Raw genomic sequence first — 12,985 nt, forward strand, 5'->3', positions numbered from 1 at the left:
GGTGTCAGGTTGCCCAGAAGTTCACGGGAGGGATCGGAAACAAACTCTGCGGTAAGGGCAGGGAGGCCCCGGTAGCCCGCGGCGGGGGCGCGCCCTCGGAGCGCCGCGGGACCTGCCCCGGGCTGGGGGGGCGGGGGACGAGGGTCGATGAGGCCCCGGTAATGAGGCCCTGTGTCCGTGTCGCTGTCAAGCCCTGCTCTACGGAGATGCCGAGAAGCCCGTGGAAACCGGCGCCAGGGCAGCAGCCCCCGGGGTAGTGGAGCCGAGGCCGACCTGTACCTGCGACAAAAAACCCTGCGGCTGCCAAAAAGCGGACGTGAATTACGCCTTTCTGCACTCAACAGGTAACGGCGCTCCCGGGGCACACTGCTTCTCTAAAACTAGCAAGAAAAAAACATCGATTCAGGTCGGGAAATCGCCTTCGCCCGCGTTGCGCGAAGGCGTGGGGGGCCGGGCGGTGCGCGGCGGAGCTCTGCGCCCTCAGCCCCGGCCCCCGCCGGGCATTTCTCAAATCCGCGAAAAATCATTCAAACAACAAAAAACCCCGAAAAGAAAAACCCAAAGCAGTAAAATCCCGCGTGCTGGAGCCTGCAGCTTTCTCTTTCTAAGGAGCACCTACAGCAGCGACCTTCTCTTTGAAGACCCTGCGATGTAATTAAGGTTGGGGGGAGGAGGGAGATAGAGCGCTCTCTTACTCAGTTGCTTTATTTCGAGRTATTCTTGCACTTTATCTTTTCTGACCTTGGAGGTAGCGTCTCCGCTAGTGAGTACATCCCAGCTTCCCGCCAACATGCACTGCCCAGGAATTCTCCCGTTTTCTCGGCAGCCCGGGACCCCAAATTAGGGGCTTCCACTACAGTCAGGCTCTGACKGAGCCATCGCGCTTAAACAAAAGATTTGTGTACACCGAGAGCCCGTGCAGCATTGCCTCAGAAAAAGACATTAAATTGTCAACAAGTCACTTGCATTAGAGAGTCTCCATAAAGGTATTTTATTGCAAGGCAAATGAGAGTTTTTAGTGTGCTGCTTGCRGCATTTGTTGCTCAGTCTTTATTTCTCCTGAGATTCGTTTTCTCTTTTTTTGTTTCCCTACTCCTTCTTAAAAATTGGTCTGAAATATACTGTGGATGGAATTGGCSAATTGAGATGGGATATTAAATCGTGTTATCTCTCAGAATATTTTTTGAAATACAACCCTACCAATTTGTTTAYTAAATGATAACAAAGCCTATTTGTATTGAACACCATGTAAAGATTTTCTAAACATAAATGGGATAAATGGGAGCCGTTGTTCAAAATCTGTGCATGAGGTCATAAAACGAAGTTAACTTTTAAATTTCTCCATTCACAGATCTTCTGCCGACATGCAATGGAGAAATAACAACTATGTCTTTCCTACAAGACGTTGTGGACATTTTACTTCAGTATGTGGTGAAAAGTTTTGATAGATCAACAAAAGTTATTGATTTCCATTATCCAAATGAGCTGCTTCAGGAATATAACTGGGAACTGGCAGACCAGCCACAGACCTTGGAAGAAATTTTATCGAACTGCAGAACAACTCTGAAGTATGCAATTAAAACAGGTAATAGCAATGCTCATTTCCTACCCTGTATGGTCTCATCCATTGATTAAAGGTGTCATTTCAATTTAGCTTGAAACGTTAAAGATTGAAGCAGCAACTGTATTTTGTCAGCTCCAAGCAATTTCTAGCAGAGACAGAAGTCGTTTTCCAAAATGATAAAACACTCCAGCAGCTCCATCTCTGTAGCTGTCAGGGCAGCCTCGCACACCCTTTCCGATTTAAAATTGATGTGTCTGTGCGTCGGAGTTGCCGAGCGTGCCACTGAGCAGACTTTGCACCACCTTCACCACTTTCTGCCGTTCCTTTCCATCCATTTCACGAGTGATGCCCTGGCCATGGCCTCTTGCTCCCTGCAGAGCGGAGCTGCGGTGGGCGCGGAGCTCGGGGCAGAGGGAAGTTCCTGCACGGGGAGGGGCAGCAGGGACCAGCCCATTTAATATCCAAAATCGCAGTAAATGGCCTGTAAGTGCGACCTCTGAGCGGTCATTTGCCGTATCTCTCACTTCGCCAGCAGAACGTAAAATAAAAATTGGAGAATTTAGCAGAACCGTGCACAGGAATATTGAGGGTTTTGTTTCAACTTTAGGCTGAAGCAGTAAAACCAAAGTCCGATTTGTTTTATCAGCCATTTGTTGTTTTTCACTGGGGAAAGCAGGGATGGGTATACCATCCTGCCTGGCATACCCCTTTAGTCGTGCCCCGCTGTGGGTTTCGTGGAGGGAAAGCGACATGGGGCTCCCAGGCGTGGGGAAGCGCCCGGTTCGTCACCGGGACCACCTTAAATAAACTGCGGCGGAGCAGGCAGAAAGGAGCCGCAATTACGGCTGTCATTGGGAAATAATAGGGAGTCCGGGGAGCTCTTAGTGGGAATTTGAATTACTGAGAAATAGCTTAAAAATAAGTGCGTAGCAATTACTGAAAGAGACAAAAGGCTGATTTGTGACTAGAGGTTGAGTGGAAAACAAAAAAATCCGGATTCTGAGAACAGAGCGATCCCGGTGAAGATGGTGAGGAATCTGTGTAATCCTCCTCATTTAGAGGTGGAAATGACCAGCTGCATGTTTTTGATGCATGAGTTGGATGCTATCAAAATGTCTGTAAAATATTGCAATAAATAGTTAGAAAATTATAATATCCACAGAAACAAAGTCGGTCATTTCAATGATCAATGTGATGTGTCTGGGTAGGGCATAGGAAACATGTTTGCACGGAATGATGTAGAATGTGGGATCTCTGATCCTGGGAAATCAGAAAATAGTGGKTTTTAGGTGATTTTCATTAATTGGTTTTTGTTAGAACTTGTTTTCATATAATAGACCTATTTAATTTTGTGCATCCAAAAAAAGACCCTTATAAACAATGTTACCATTTCTCTTCCTCTCTCTAAATATTGGAGGCTTTCCAATTTCGGCATTTTAGAATTTGTTTTCATGAAAATAATGTCTTTGAAGTCTGAGAACGGGTTCTGGGGTGTTTTGTGACATGCAGTGTCGTGGTCAGGTTCAGCCCAGGGGGTGCAGAGCCGCCTCGCTTGGCTGCTGCTGCTTCTCAGCACCGTGGGGTAAACAGCCCCAGCCTGGGTGGGKGTTCACAAAATGGTTCACATCTGGAGCCCTTCGGCATGTGCTTCAGAGTAAAACAKTGGAATTATGCCCAGAGGAAGGACAGTAGGGTGAGGTTTCTGGAGGCAGCGTCTGCCCCCACTCCTGCTGCAGGAGCCCCTCGGACACGGCCCCTCCTGGGCAGGGTTTGGCTGCAGGGGCCCGGGAGGCTGAYTGAAAAATAAATTGTATTGCACAGATTAGCCTCACAGCTGGATCCCCAGGTCCAGGGATCCGACGAGGCAGATGGCTGATTTTTTGGCCGAGGGGCAGGTGTGGGTTGCTCCCAGGCGCTGCCTGCATGCCACGGCTCGCTGGGGTGCCCGGGAATGCCACACTTTCTGCCCCCTTACCAGCAGAGACAGAATTCCGGCTGAGAGAATGTAAAAGGCAGTGACTGCGAATGCAGGGAAAGATGGGTGTGAAATTCCCCTGAAATTGAACAGGGGATTTAAAATACGAATGTTTAAAAATGGTTTGGGAGCTGCAGGAAGGGCGCAAGGAGCCGGTTCTGGCCCAGCCTTGCTCCCTGGCAGGCGCTGGTGTTGGCCAAGCACGCAGTGAGGTTGGCTCAGTGCTGCCAGCCGTGCCTTTATCCAGCCATGCCCAGCCCTTCTCATCGCTTCCCTGCGGCGGCTGCGGGGGCTGTGTTCGTGCTGGGCATGTCTGTCCTCGAAGCCGTGCTGGCGGGATGTGTTTGACAGGGTGTATGGGGCGAAGGCACGCCCTCGGTAGGGAAAGCCAGGCCCCAGGTGTCCTTGGCCTTGGTTCTTGGCTGTCATCTCGCGATTTGTCTCTGGGATATCTATAAAAACGTCGTTTATTGCTAAATCATTAAGTAATAATCTCCTATTTTCACCTCTCCCCCCATTCTTCACCCTGTCACAGTCTCTTTTCCAGTACCTCTTTGTTCAGAACAACCTCGACAAAGGATGTGTATTTCAGGCAGACGCACCCGGGTAGTGATTTTTGAGCACTTCTTAACTCTTCTTATCTGGCCAGTGAAGCCTGTATTTTAAGCAAAGCCTCCATTTTCCATGGCCATCTAGCCAAGAGAAGAGARTTTGCTCATATATTGAGGTATCACAGGACAGACCAACCCTTGCAGCGGGGCCCGGGGTGAGGTTGGGGCAGTTCCCTGCCGCTCCGTGTCACAGCCGTGCGGCAGAAGGGAAGGGCATGGAGCGRAAGGGGCTGTGTCACAGGTGTGGGTGCCGGGGGCTCTCCCAGCAGCAGCAGCAGCTCCTGTTCCCTCTGTCCTGATCTCTCTCGATGCAGCGCTGCTCGCTCCAGGGTACGGCTGCCCGACCCCCGCCTGCGCCCGGCCCCGTTCGTGCGGCGGCTCCCAAAGCGGGTGGTGCGCTGGRAGCTTCGCTTGAAGAAACAAGCAGTGACAACAGGGCTGTCGCCTGGGGCTGGGTGTGGGGCTGACAGAGACCCGCTGAGACACCGCAGCTGCAGATTCAAATTCTGCTGTTCCCCAGCTTTTCGGCGTGGATTTGTTTCCAAAACAGGAGTTTGTGTGACCTATTTGAGCCTTCCTGTAGCCCAGATCAACTAAGGCTTTTAGCTGCTAATTTTTTGTTACTTTCAGGTGAAATTTGGGATCCAGCTGTGATGTGGAATCTAAGCTATAAATATGGAAATCTCTTTCAAAATCTCTCGGTTAGGGGAGGGGCAGTCGTTTGCAGGCAGAGCCCATGGAGCAGGATCGCTGAGGCTGTGGTGGTGGTGGTGCACGAGTGTCTTAGGTCCACTGACCCCACTCAAAAGTGCGAAGAGCAGGGAGCACGATCCAGTTCATTCTGCTGGATCTCAGCGTCATTCCTCAGTGCCTCGGGGGCTTTGGCTGCCAGTCTTTGGCAGCACAGATCAGGGAAAGGTGGCAATTCCTGTCACTGGGCCAGGGGAGCTCAGTGCAAAATGCAATCTGGCTGGATGGCAATAGCACRGGGCTGGTCTCAGGTTAAGGGCACAGGGAGGTGGAATTTGCATGTGTGTCCCCTGCCCCATATCCTCAGCTCTGCTCTGCCTGCTCAGCCTGATTACTCTGCCTTTGTGTGCTGCGGGGTGGGAGCTGGGGAGCAATTCCCCGTGCTGCTCTGCCAGCCATGTGTCCACGCCTGATAAGAGGCCACGGGAGACCGAAGATAAGTTTTCTCTCAGTGCTGGATCTGCATTTCCTCAATCATCTTGCTCTATCTTTTGTTTTCTCTGATKGCAATAACAGTACATCGTCTAAGGGTCAGGACAGGTGTTTTCCAAGCAGAGGCTGCCTTCCTTTGAGTTGGATGGCATTTAAGTAATTGTGGGCCATCCATAATTTGTACTAGTAATTATGCCACTTATCAGGGGCTTGCGGGGAGTAACTAGTAAAAATGGAATTTTAATGCTTCCTGAGTTTAATGCTTCGAGGCACATTTTTAAGGAAAATCTCTAGGAGGATTTTAGAAAAAAATAGGAGCGAATTCGATTAACCAAGCAAATGGACTATCAGTTCACTGAATATAGTCTTGCGCATCATTGTGCTGGGGCAGCAGTGCTGGTTTTCATGGTGTTTGATTAAAATTACAATTGCAAGTAGCCAGGTTATTTGTAATTGCACTCTGACAGTGAAGAAATGACAAGGACCACCACCTTCCCTGCCATCTTCGTACAATCATCAGCCATTGAGTCATGTGCAAAGCAGTCACCAAAATACTCCATTTTCTCATTTCGCCCTGTCTATTACAATCATTAGCCATTCATCACTGATGTTATATGTCCTGGCAAGCTCTTCAGATGGTGTCTCATGCGTGCCTTTCAAACCTAGTCAGGCAAAACCATATCCAGTGACAACATGTGACACACTAACGGGAGCAAACAGCTATTTTTGTGAGGCAGCAATGTGCTAATTTTCAAGGCATATTGAAAGGATAATAGGGAATGTTGGAATTCATTATTCTGTGTTCAGTGTAATTACTCTGATTTTACTGAGTTTGGAATGAGAAAGAAGAGAAATTATCCTGCCTTTTTCAAGAAATGTATTTACTGCTGTTTGCTTTGTTTCATACCTTGAAAGCGCTTCCTTCTCTATAGAAATATGGAGGTAAATATGCTGTTCAGCACTGAATAGTTTCATTCAGAGTCATCAGCCTTTTGATAACATTTTCCATCCTGTGCAGGGCACCCTAGATATTTTAATCAACTTTCAACTGGATTGGACATGGTTGGATTGGCGGCAGACTGGCTGACATCAGCAGCAAATACTAATATGTAAGTAGCAGATTTTTTTATTTAATATATAGATATTTAATACAGTTTTACAATAGTACTCTGAAATATTAGTTGCTGTATCTGAATGAAAGAATAATTTAATGTTAAAATTTCTGGGGGAAAAAATATCTGTTTTTTAAATGGTTACAACCATTATTTACAGAAAGACTTTCAACACTGTCCTGTACGCTGTCTTTTATAAAATTTCATCATATTGATGTGATGTTGGTTTTTCTACCTCTTAGAAGCACACAAAAAATACATACAGATTAGCATTTTGCATGCATAATACACAAAATGAAAGGTGTGCTAAATGAGCAGTTGCATTCACATAGAGGGGTTATGTACAATCCATACTCAGAGCAGGCAGAGCTGTAAGAAAGAGATGCAGAATTTAATGTGTGGGGTTTTTTTTGCTTTGGGATTAGGAAGAATGTTTRTGTACTTGCTTAGCTGTCTGGTCATTCGGAATAGGACTGCTGACCTGTGCCTCTGSACATGCACATGGGTTTGGGCAGGGCAAAGGGCTGGCTCTGCCCCTTGCCTCTTGGATATAGGGCAAAGCCTTGAACCTGGAAGAGGGGGGCAAGATTTTTTTCACTGAAGTGGGTGGAAATGGATTCTCAAGTGCTCTCTGCATTTCTCCTTCTAGACATTTGATGTCAAACCAGAAGGAAGACTGTGGAAAGYGTTGTGAAACAGAACTCTATAATGTATAAGCTGGAGTGTATTGTGGCTATGATGTAATGTAATATTGGAGAAAGATATGTTAGTGTTGAGATGAAAGCATTAAATATGGACATTACTACATTTCAGGTTCACCTATGAAATTGCTCCAGTGTTTGTACTTTTGGAATATGTCACACTAAGGAAAATGAGAGAGATGGTTGGCTGGCCAGGGGGCTGTGGCGATGGGATATTTTCACCTGGTACATGACATTTCAAGCTTTCTCTATTTTTCAGACTGTGGTGTATGACATCCCCTGTAGCTAAAGAGTAAACATAATTAAATATGCATGTTTGAGAGGACACTTGCTAGTAAACACCAGTGGCCTCTTTGAGATAAAGTATTGCATGTTTATGAATTTCAGGGATGTGATTATGAGGGTCTGTTTGAGCAAATTGCACTGCATGATRAGCAGCTGTAATGGCACATGGGAAGCATAATGAGAAGAGACATTTGCCTTGCAGTTTTTCTTTGCCCCCACTTTTTATGGATTACATGGAATAGAAAGACTATTGTATTAATAATGGAGGGAAGAAACACAACAAAGCTCTCCATCACTGCAGGGGAACGTGGAGCCAACAGGGAAAGACGTAGCATCCCTTCCAGCAATTTTAGTGGAGTCAGTATGACCCTGCCAGCATTATAGCRTACTGTTGGCTTTCCATGTGAAGCTGACCTGTTTTGCTCAGTGGGGTATTTGGGTAGCTAGTTAATCTGAGTGCTTAAAGGCTTAGAAACCTGATTCCTTCRGGGAAAGTCAATAAGGCAAAAAAGTTAGTGTAGAGAAATCACTGACAAACATTGTTAAGATTTTTTTTTTTTTAATCATTACACTTAGTCTTTTGATTTATAGTCTTTGTCACCTCTTCTCTTATTCTGTAATTTCATTGCTCAAAAATCTTGGCCTGTCTGTCTTACAAAATGGCAAAATATTGGAAGAATTTACATTGGGTATAATATCTTGGCTTGTCAAAAGAGAAGAGACTGTTACCTGTTGCAGAAGGAGTCTTTCTGGAAGGGAAGTTAGTTGGCCTGCTGGAGAGGGACAGAGTGCACTGTTGAATAAAGGAAAGGCCTCACTGATCACAGCCTCAAACATTCAGCTGTCCRAGGCCATGAAGGTCAGGCAAGGCTCATCTTCAACTTCTCACATCTGAATGCACACATGAGAAGTGGTGTGGGAGGTTTTTTTGGCCCTTTCAACAGATGCAGAGAAACAGATGAGAGCAATTGATATTGCTTTTTGATGAGTTCTTTCTTAAAAACCACTGAGAAAAAAAAAAAAAAAACCTCTGACAGCTGTTCAGAGATCTCCCTGAAAACCTTGGCCTCCATCACACCAGGCATCTGGTGCTCAGGAGCCCAGCACCCAAGTGAAGCTTTTGGAAACTGAGSGGTGGCTGGTTACCAACCCTGACCTGACTGGGTACAGTTGGTCTCGGTTCCTTGCCTTCCCACTGGGCTGGCAGAGCCCTTCAGGGTGACAGAAGAGCGATAGGGATGCTGCCCAGCCAGCTCTGGAGGGCAGAGCATGGTCGCAGCTTGGGTGAAAGGCTCAGTGCGTGTGCTGAATCTGCCCCAGTCTGGCAAACTCAGGTAGAGACAGTGTGAGCCAGGAGAGGTGTGTGCCTCCAGAGGAACTGCTGGCCCTGCTGGGGCTGGRGAAGGTCCTCCCTGAYGTGGGGCCAGGGCGTTGCTGGTGTGTCAGTGCTCCCTCCATCCAGCTAAGCCCGTGTGGGGACGGGCTCTCCAGCAGGAGCGTGCTGGTGTTTGCAGGGCTGCCACCTCTGATTCTTTCTTTCTCTGCAATTTCTGGTTTGTGAAAAGTGCATCTTTCTAATTTTCTCTCATAAGGCAGCAATATTCAGTGTGCAGGTTCTGCTCTTTTAGGCAATAATCAAAATAATTTTTGTGCTGTCTTCTCCCTTCAAACTGTCATGGCTTTAGCTGGAGACCTTACTGTTGCAAAGAGGTTCTTTCTCTCTGCATTCTCTGGAATGAAATATATGTGTAAAGCAAAAAAGCCTGATTATTTTCTCCAAATTCTCCAGGTGTGTTTTGTTACCTGCAGTTAACTGTGGATGTAAACACAGATACAAAATTAAAAGCAGAATGCTGGCTTATTAATAAAATTAAGGTGCAATGACTGAGTAATAAATACTAATAGGACAGCCTGGTATTGAAGAAACTTAACCTTTCAGTCTTGATTCTTTTGACACTGAGCCAATGAGTTTGGACAAGATAGGCCAAATTGCTTCAGCTTGAACACCTTAGTCCAGTCGCCTAAATCATCAAGAGCAACTGTTGCATGTCATCTGCATTTTTTGGGGGCAGGTACCTGAGCATTTCATCTTAATCTCTCCATTTCTTTTTTTATCATTTCTGAAGAGAGGTGTAGAAATATGTTTTTATCTCTCCAGATAGTTGAAAGGGGAGAAAAAACCCTGATCTGTACTGACCTGTATGCCAGCAATGCCATTCTTCTGTGGCATTTTCCCTTGGGTTCGCAAGAGGGCCAGTGAGGTCAGGGAAAGCCCAGGGCAGGGCAGGCTCAGTGCAGGAGCAGAGCTAGAATACTGATCAGAAATGAAGGGCACAGCTTCTGTGGGCTGTGGAACAGTATATAGATCTCCAGTGAGATTAAAACAAATCTAACAAAAGTCAAAACCAAATTTGCCAGCACAGATACCTAACAGTGCTTCCTTCATCTGCTTAAAGGGTGGATTTTAGCTTAYCTTTCTTTGGCTATCCAAGCATTGGGTTTCTTACCCTGGGCTAGTTACAGCAGCTCCTGAATATTAGAGGGAGAGAGGGGGATGCATCTGCAGGGCAAGTGCCACCTACCACAAACAGCTGCCATAGGATGAGCCGAACCATCCCCTGGAGGTGCACATCTTGTGCTCTTCACTCCATTTTTAGATGGATGAATGTTGCAATGGTTGAACACTACCTCAGCAGTATTTTGACCTGTTCATTTAAAACCTTTGCTTTGTATAAATATATGTGCATAAATATCAATATAATCAATCTCTGTGTGTGCATATATATATATATATACACACAGGATAAACCTGATGAATTTCATGTGTAAATGTCTGTCTGTCTGTGTGTTTATGTGCACACAAAACTTTTATGTACAGATGTAAAAGTTCTCAGCCTTGGCCTCAAGTACTGCATTATATTCCCATAGTGCTCATGCAGCATTAATGTAAAGCCAAATATTGTTTCACTGTAGACACAGAGACTTAGTTTGTAAAAATCTCAGAAAGGAAAAACAGACCACTGCAGATCTGTGCATCTGATACCCATCTTGGAGTGGGTAAAACACCCATCTTGAAATAGCTATTTTAAGTGAATGTATGCCAGTGATTTTAAGGCAAGCGTTAGGGACATTTAGTCTTTTTCTCTAGTTCCCATCAGAGGACTATTAAAATGAAAARTATCTGTTAGGATGGTCCTCTTTCCTTTCTCTTCCCTCCTCCCACTCCAGTTATCCAGAAGATAGTGGCTGTTGGGTCTCGGTGGGTTTGCTCAAAGCTGGGGCCTGAAACACCACCCTCATTTGGGAGGGGTGAATATATATTAGGTGGCACTTGGAAATCCTTTAGGAAGTTGCCTTGTGGGGGAGTCTGCTTAGGAGATGGAATAGAGTGGGGATTATGTGTTGATGGCATATGGAGAGCTTAAGACTGGGGACTGAAGGATAGGTGGTAGATAGAATGAGGGTGAAAGGAAGCCCCAGCCATTTTTTGCAATGGTATTTTTTGCATAAGTTTTTGTTTGTGTGTAGTAGACCCTGTTATTACAAAGCCTAGCCGTGAGGATCCTCAGGAAGAAGAACCTGTGTTCCTGCCACAAGGCAGAGACGTTAGCATTACAGTTAGAAAAACTGTAGCAAGATTTGTTTGTTCTGAAATGATACTACAATGCATAGAAAAAGTAACAGTGTATTACTGTGGACTCCAGGTGGTGCCATATCTAACATGTATGCTATGTTGATTGCACGTTTCAAGATGTTCCCAGAAGTTAAAGAAAAAGGAATGGCAGCTATTCCCAGACTGGTTGCCTTCACATCAGAACATGTATGTGTTTCTGTTTTTTCCTATCTGTTACATCTGCTTGTGTGAACTTACGGTGAAGAAAATAGCTGAACAGGAATTTGTTGTCAACTGTCTTCATGTCTGTTATTCCTTCACTGGGAATAAAAATATGGGAAGAGGCTGTTTTTTTAATACAGAGAGGGATGATCTCTGCACTTTCCTGTGGCTGAGATCCAGTGTCTGCAAACCACTGCTCTTTCTTTGCTCTCACTCGTGTCCATATAAGTGTTGATATGAGTGGTAAGGAGGACTASATCAAACGAGGAGAGCTCGTCATTGGGCTTGAGCACTTTCTGCCAGGAATGTCATCTGTTCGGGTCATGCTTGGGCAACAGAAAATCCTTTTGAGTCAAAACCTTTCCGTYTGAAACCACTTCTGCTGTTATTTAATGAGAAGGTGATAACATACATGAAGACAGTTGTATGGCAGTGCTGTSTGTGTGTGTGCAGCAGAGAAGCTCCAGTGTTTGTTGGGCAACTGGGCTTTGCTGTGAGTTTCTGCCTGTGAGCAAAAGCTTCAGCAAAAGGGATTCATTAGAGTCACCACTGGGACCTGAGAGTGCCAGAGGTGAGGGGAATGGGCACAACAGGAGTAGTCCTTGTGTGAGAGTTCTCTGCTCTTTCTACAGCCRTACAGAAGTCTCTGTCTGGGGGTTGTTTTCAGCTTTATGATCATTTAAAACTCCTTACACCTGAGAGTGGGGAATGTGAGTGCAGGAGGAAAGAGGAAGGGTTATCCTCAGGAGGGGCTGTGAGTGGTTTTCAGGTTTCAGTGTCCACTTCCAAATTTCTCTCCCATCTGCATGGGCTCAGCCGGAAAGGACTTGTTGGTGGCCARGGCTCAGCAGGATACTGTCCATGTTAGGTAACAATTGGTGCCTTTTTTGACTTACAGTAGAATGTGTTTCCATTCCCTGCAAGTGTGAAGAACAAAATACCCTAAAAATTGATCAGAAAAGTGCAGGAGGAAATCTCCATGAGGATGCCTTCCATAGCAGTAGGATAGGATGAGATGTGATACACAGYTGTGGGCTCCACGTTGCAGAATTATTGTCCCCATAGTAGTTAAAGAGGACACTCTACAAATGAGTAGCAACTTTCCAAAGCTGGATATAAACCTAGAGATGTTATTCATATGGAAGTTACAAGCCTAAGTATAGCAAATAAGGTTCAGCATGATTATTTAAAGTAACAAATCCTATTAATCATTAGAGAATTGCATTGTTTTCATAGCAATGGAGTGTTAAACAATGACCCAAAATGTGCTATCAGTCTCAAAATAATGAAATGAGCTTTAATAATTGTGTTTTCATGCCAGGGAAGAAGCAGTTCCCTTAGCCAATTAAACGTTCAAAACTCAAATATATAGAGGTTTCATAGGACGGTATCTGAAATCCATTACACTTTAAAAGTATCTTGATATTGCGGTTTTGTCCCTTTGTCAATTAAGCTTTTTATAAAGTATGAGATGTTAAGAAACACTGTGTGAGGACAGGACCCTTTAACCCTTAATTGCCCAAAGGATATGGGATCATAGTTTAACCCTCAAAACACCAGAAGCTGTTACAGGAATTACAGAGGCCTAAAAGTACAATCCTTCTTAAGAGAAGAAGTGTCATGCAGGACCTGAGCAAACACTTAAGATATGTGAATGTCATTTGTCTCATTTATCACATCATGCTGATGATCTACCTACTTTTAGACTCCTCGGCCTGAC

The 12,985-nt window shown here is 45.4% G+C and overlaps 1 protein-coding gene across 1 annotated transcript in view; it reads left to right on the forward strand.

Moving 5' to 3' along the window:
* GAD2 (glutamate decarboxylase 2) overlaps positions 1 to 12,985 on the forward strand; it is a 40,833-nt gene continuing 27,848 nt past the window's right edge. The window contains exons 1-6 of the mRNA XM_057384073.1: positions 1 to 51; positions 192 to 344; positions 1,352 to 1,585; positions 6,351 to 6,441; positions 7,258 to 7,370; positions 11,135 to 11,250. Coding sequence (XP_057240056.1) covers positions 1,387 to 1,585; positions 6,351 to 6,441; positions 7,258 to 7,370; positions 11,135 to 11,250 — 519 coding nt within the window. The 5' untranslated portion in view covers positions 1 to 51; positions 192 to 344; positions 1,352 to 1,386. The remainder of the gene's footprint in view (positions 52 to 191; positions 345 to 1,351; positions 1,586 to 6,350; positions 6,442 to 7,257; positions 7,371 to 11,134; positions 11,251 to 12,985) is intronic.

Source organism: Malurus melanocephalus, unplaced genomic scaffold (genome assembly GCF_030028575.1).
Source record: "Malurus melanocephalus ecotype Western Australia unplaced genomic scaffold, MMel_1.1 scaffold_14, whole genome shotgun sequence".
In the NCBI taxonomy this organism is placed as follows: Eukaryota; Metazoa; Chordata; class Aves; order Passeriformes; family Maluridae; genus Malurus; species Malurus melanocephalus.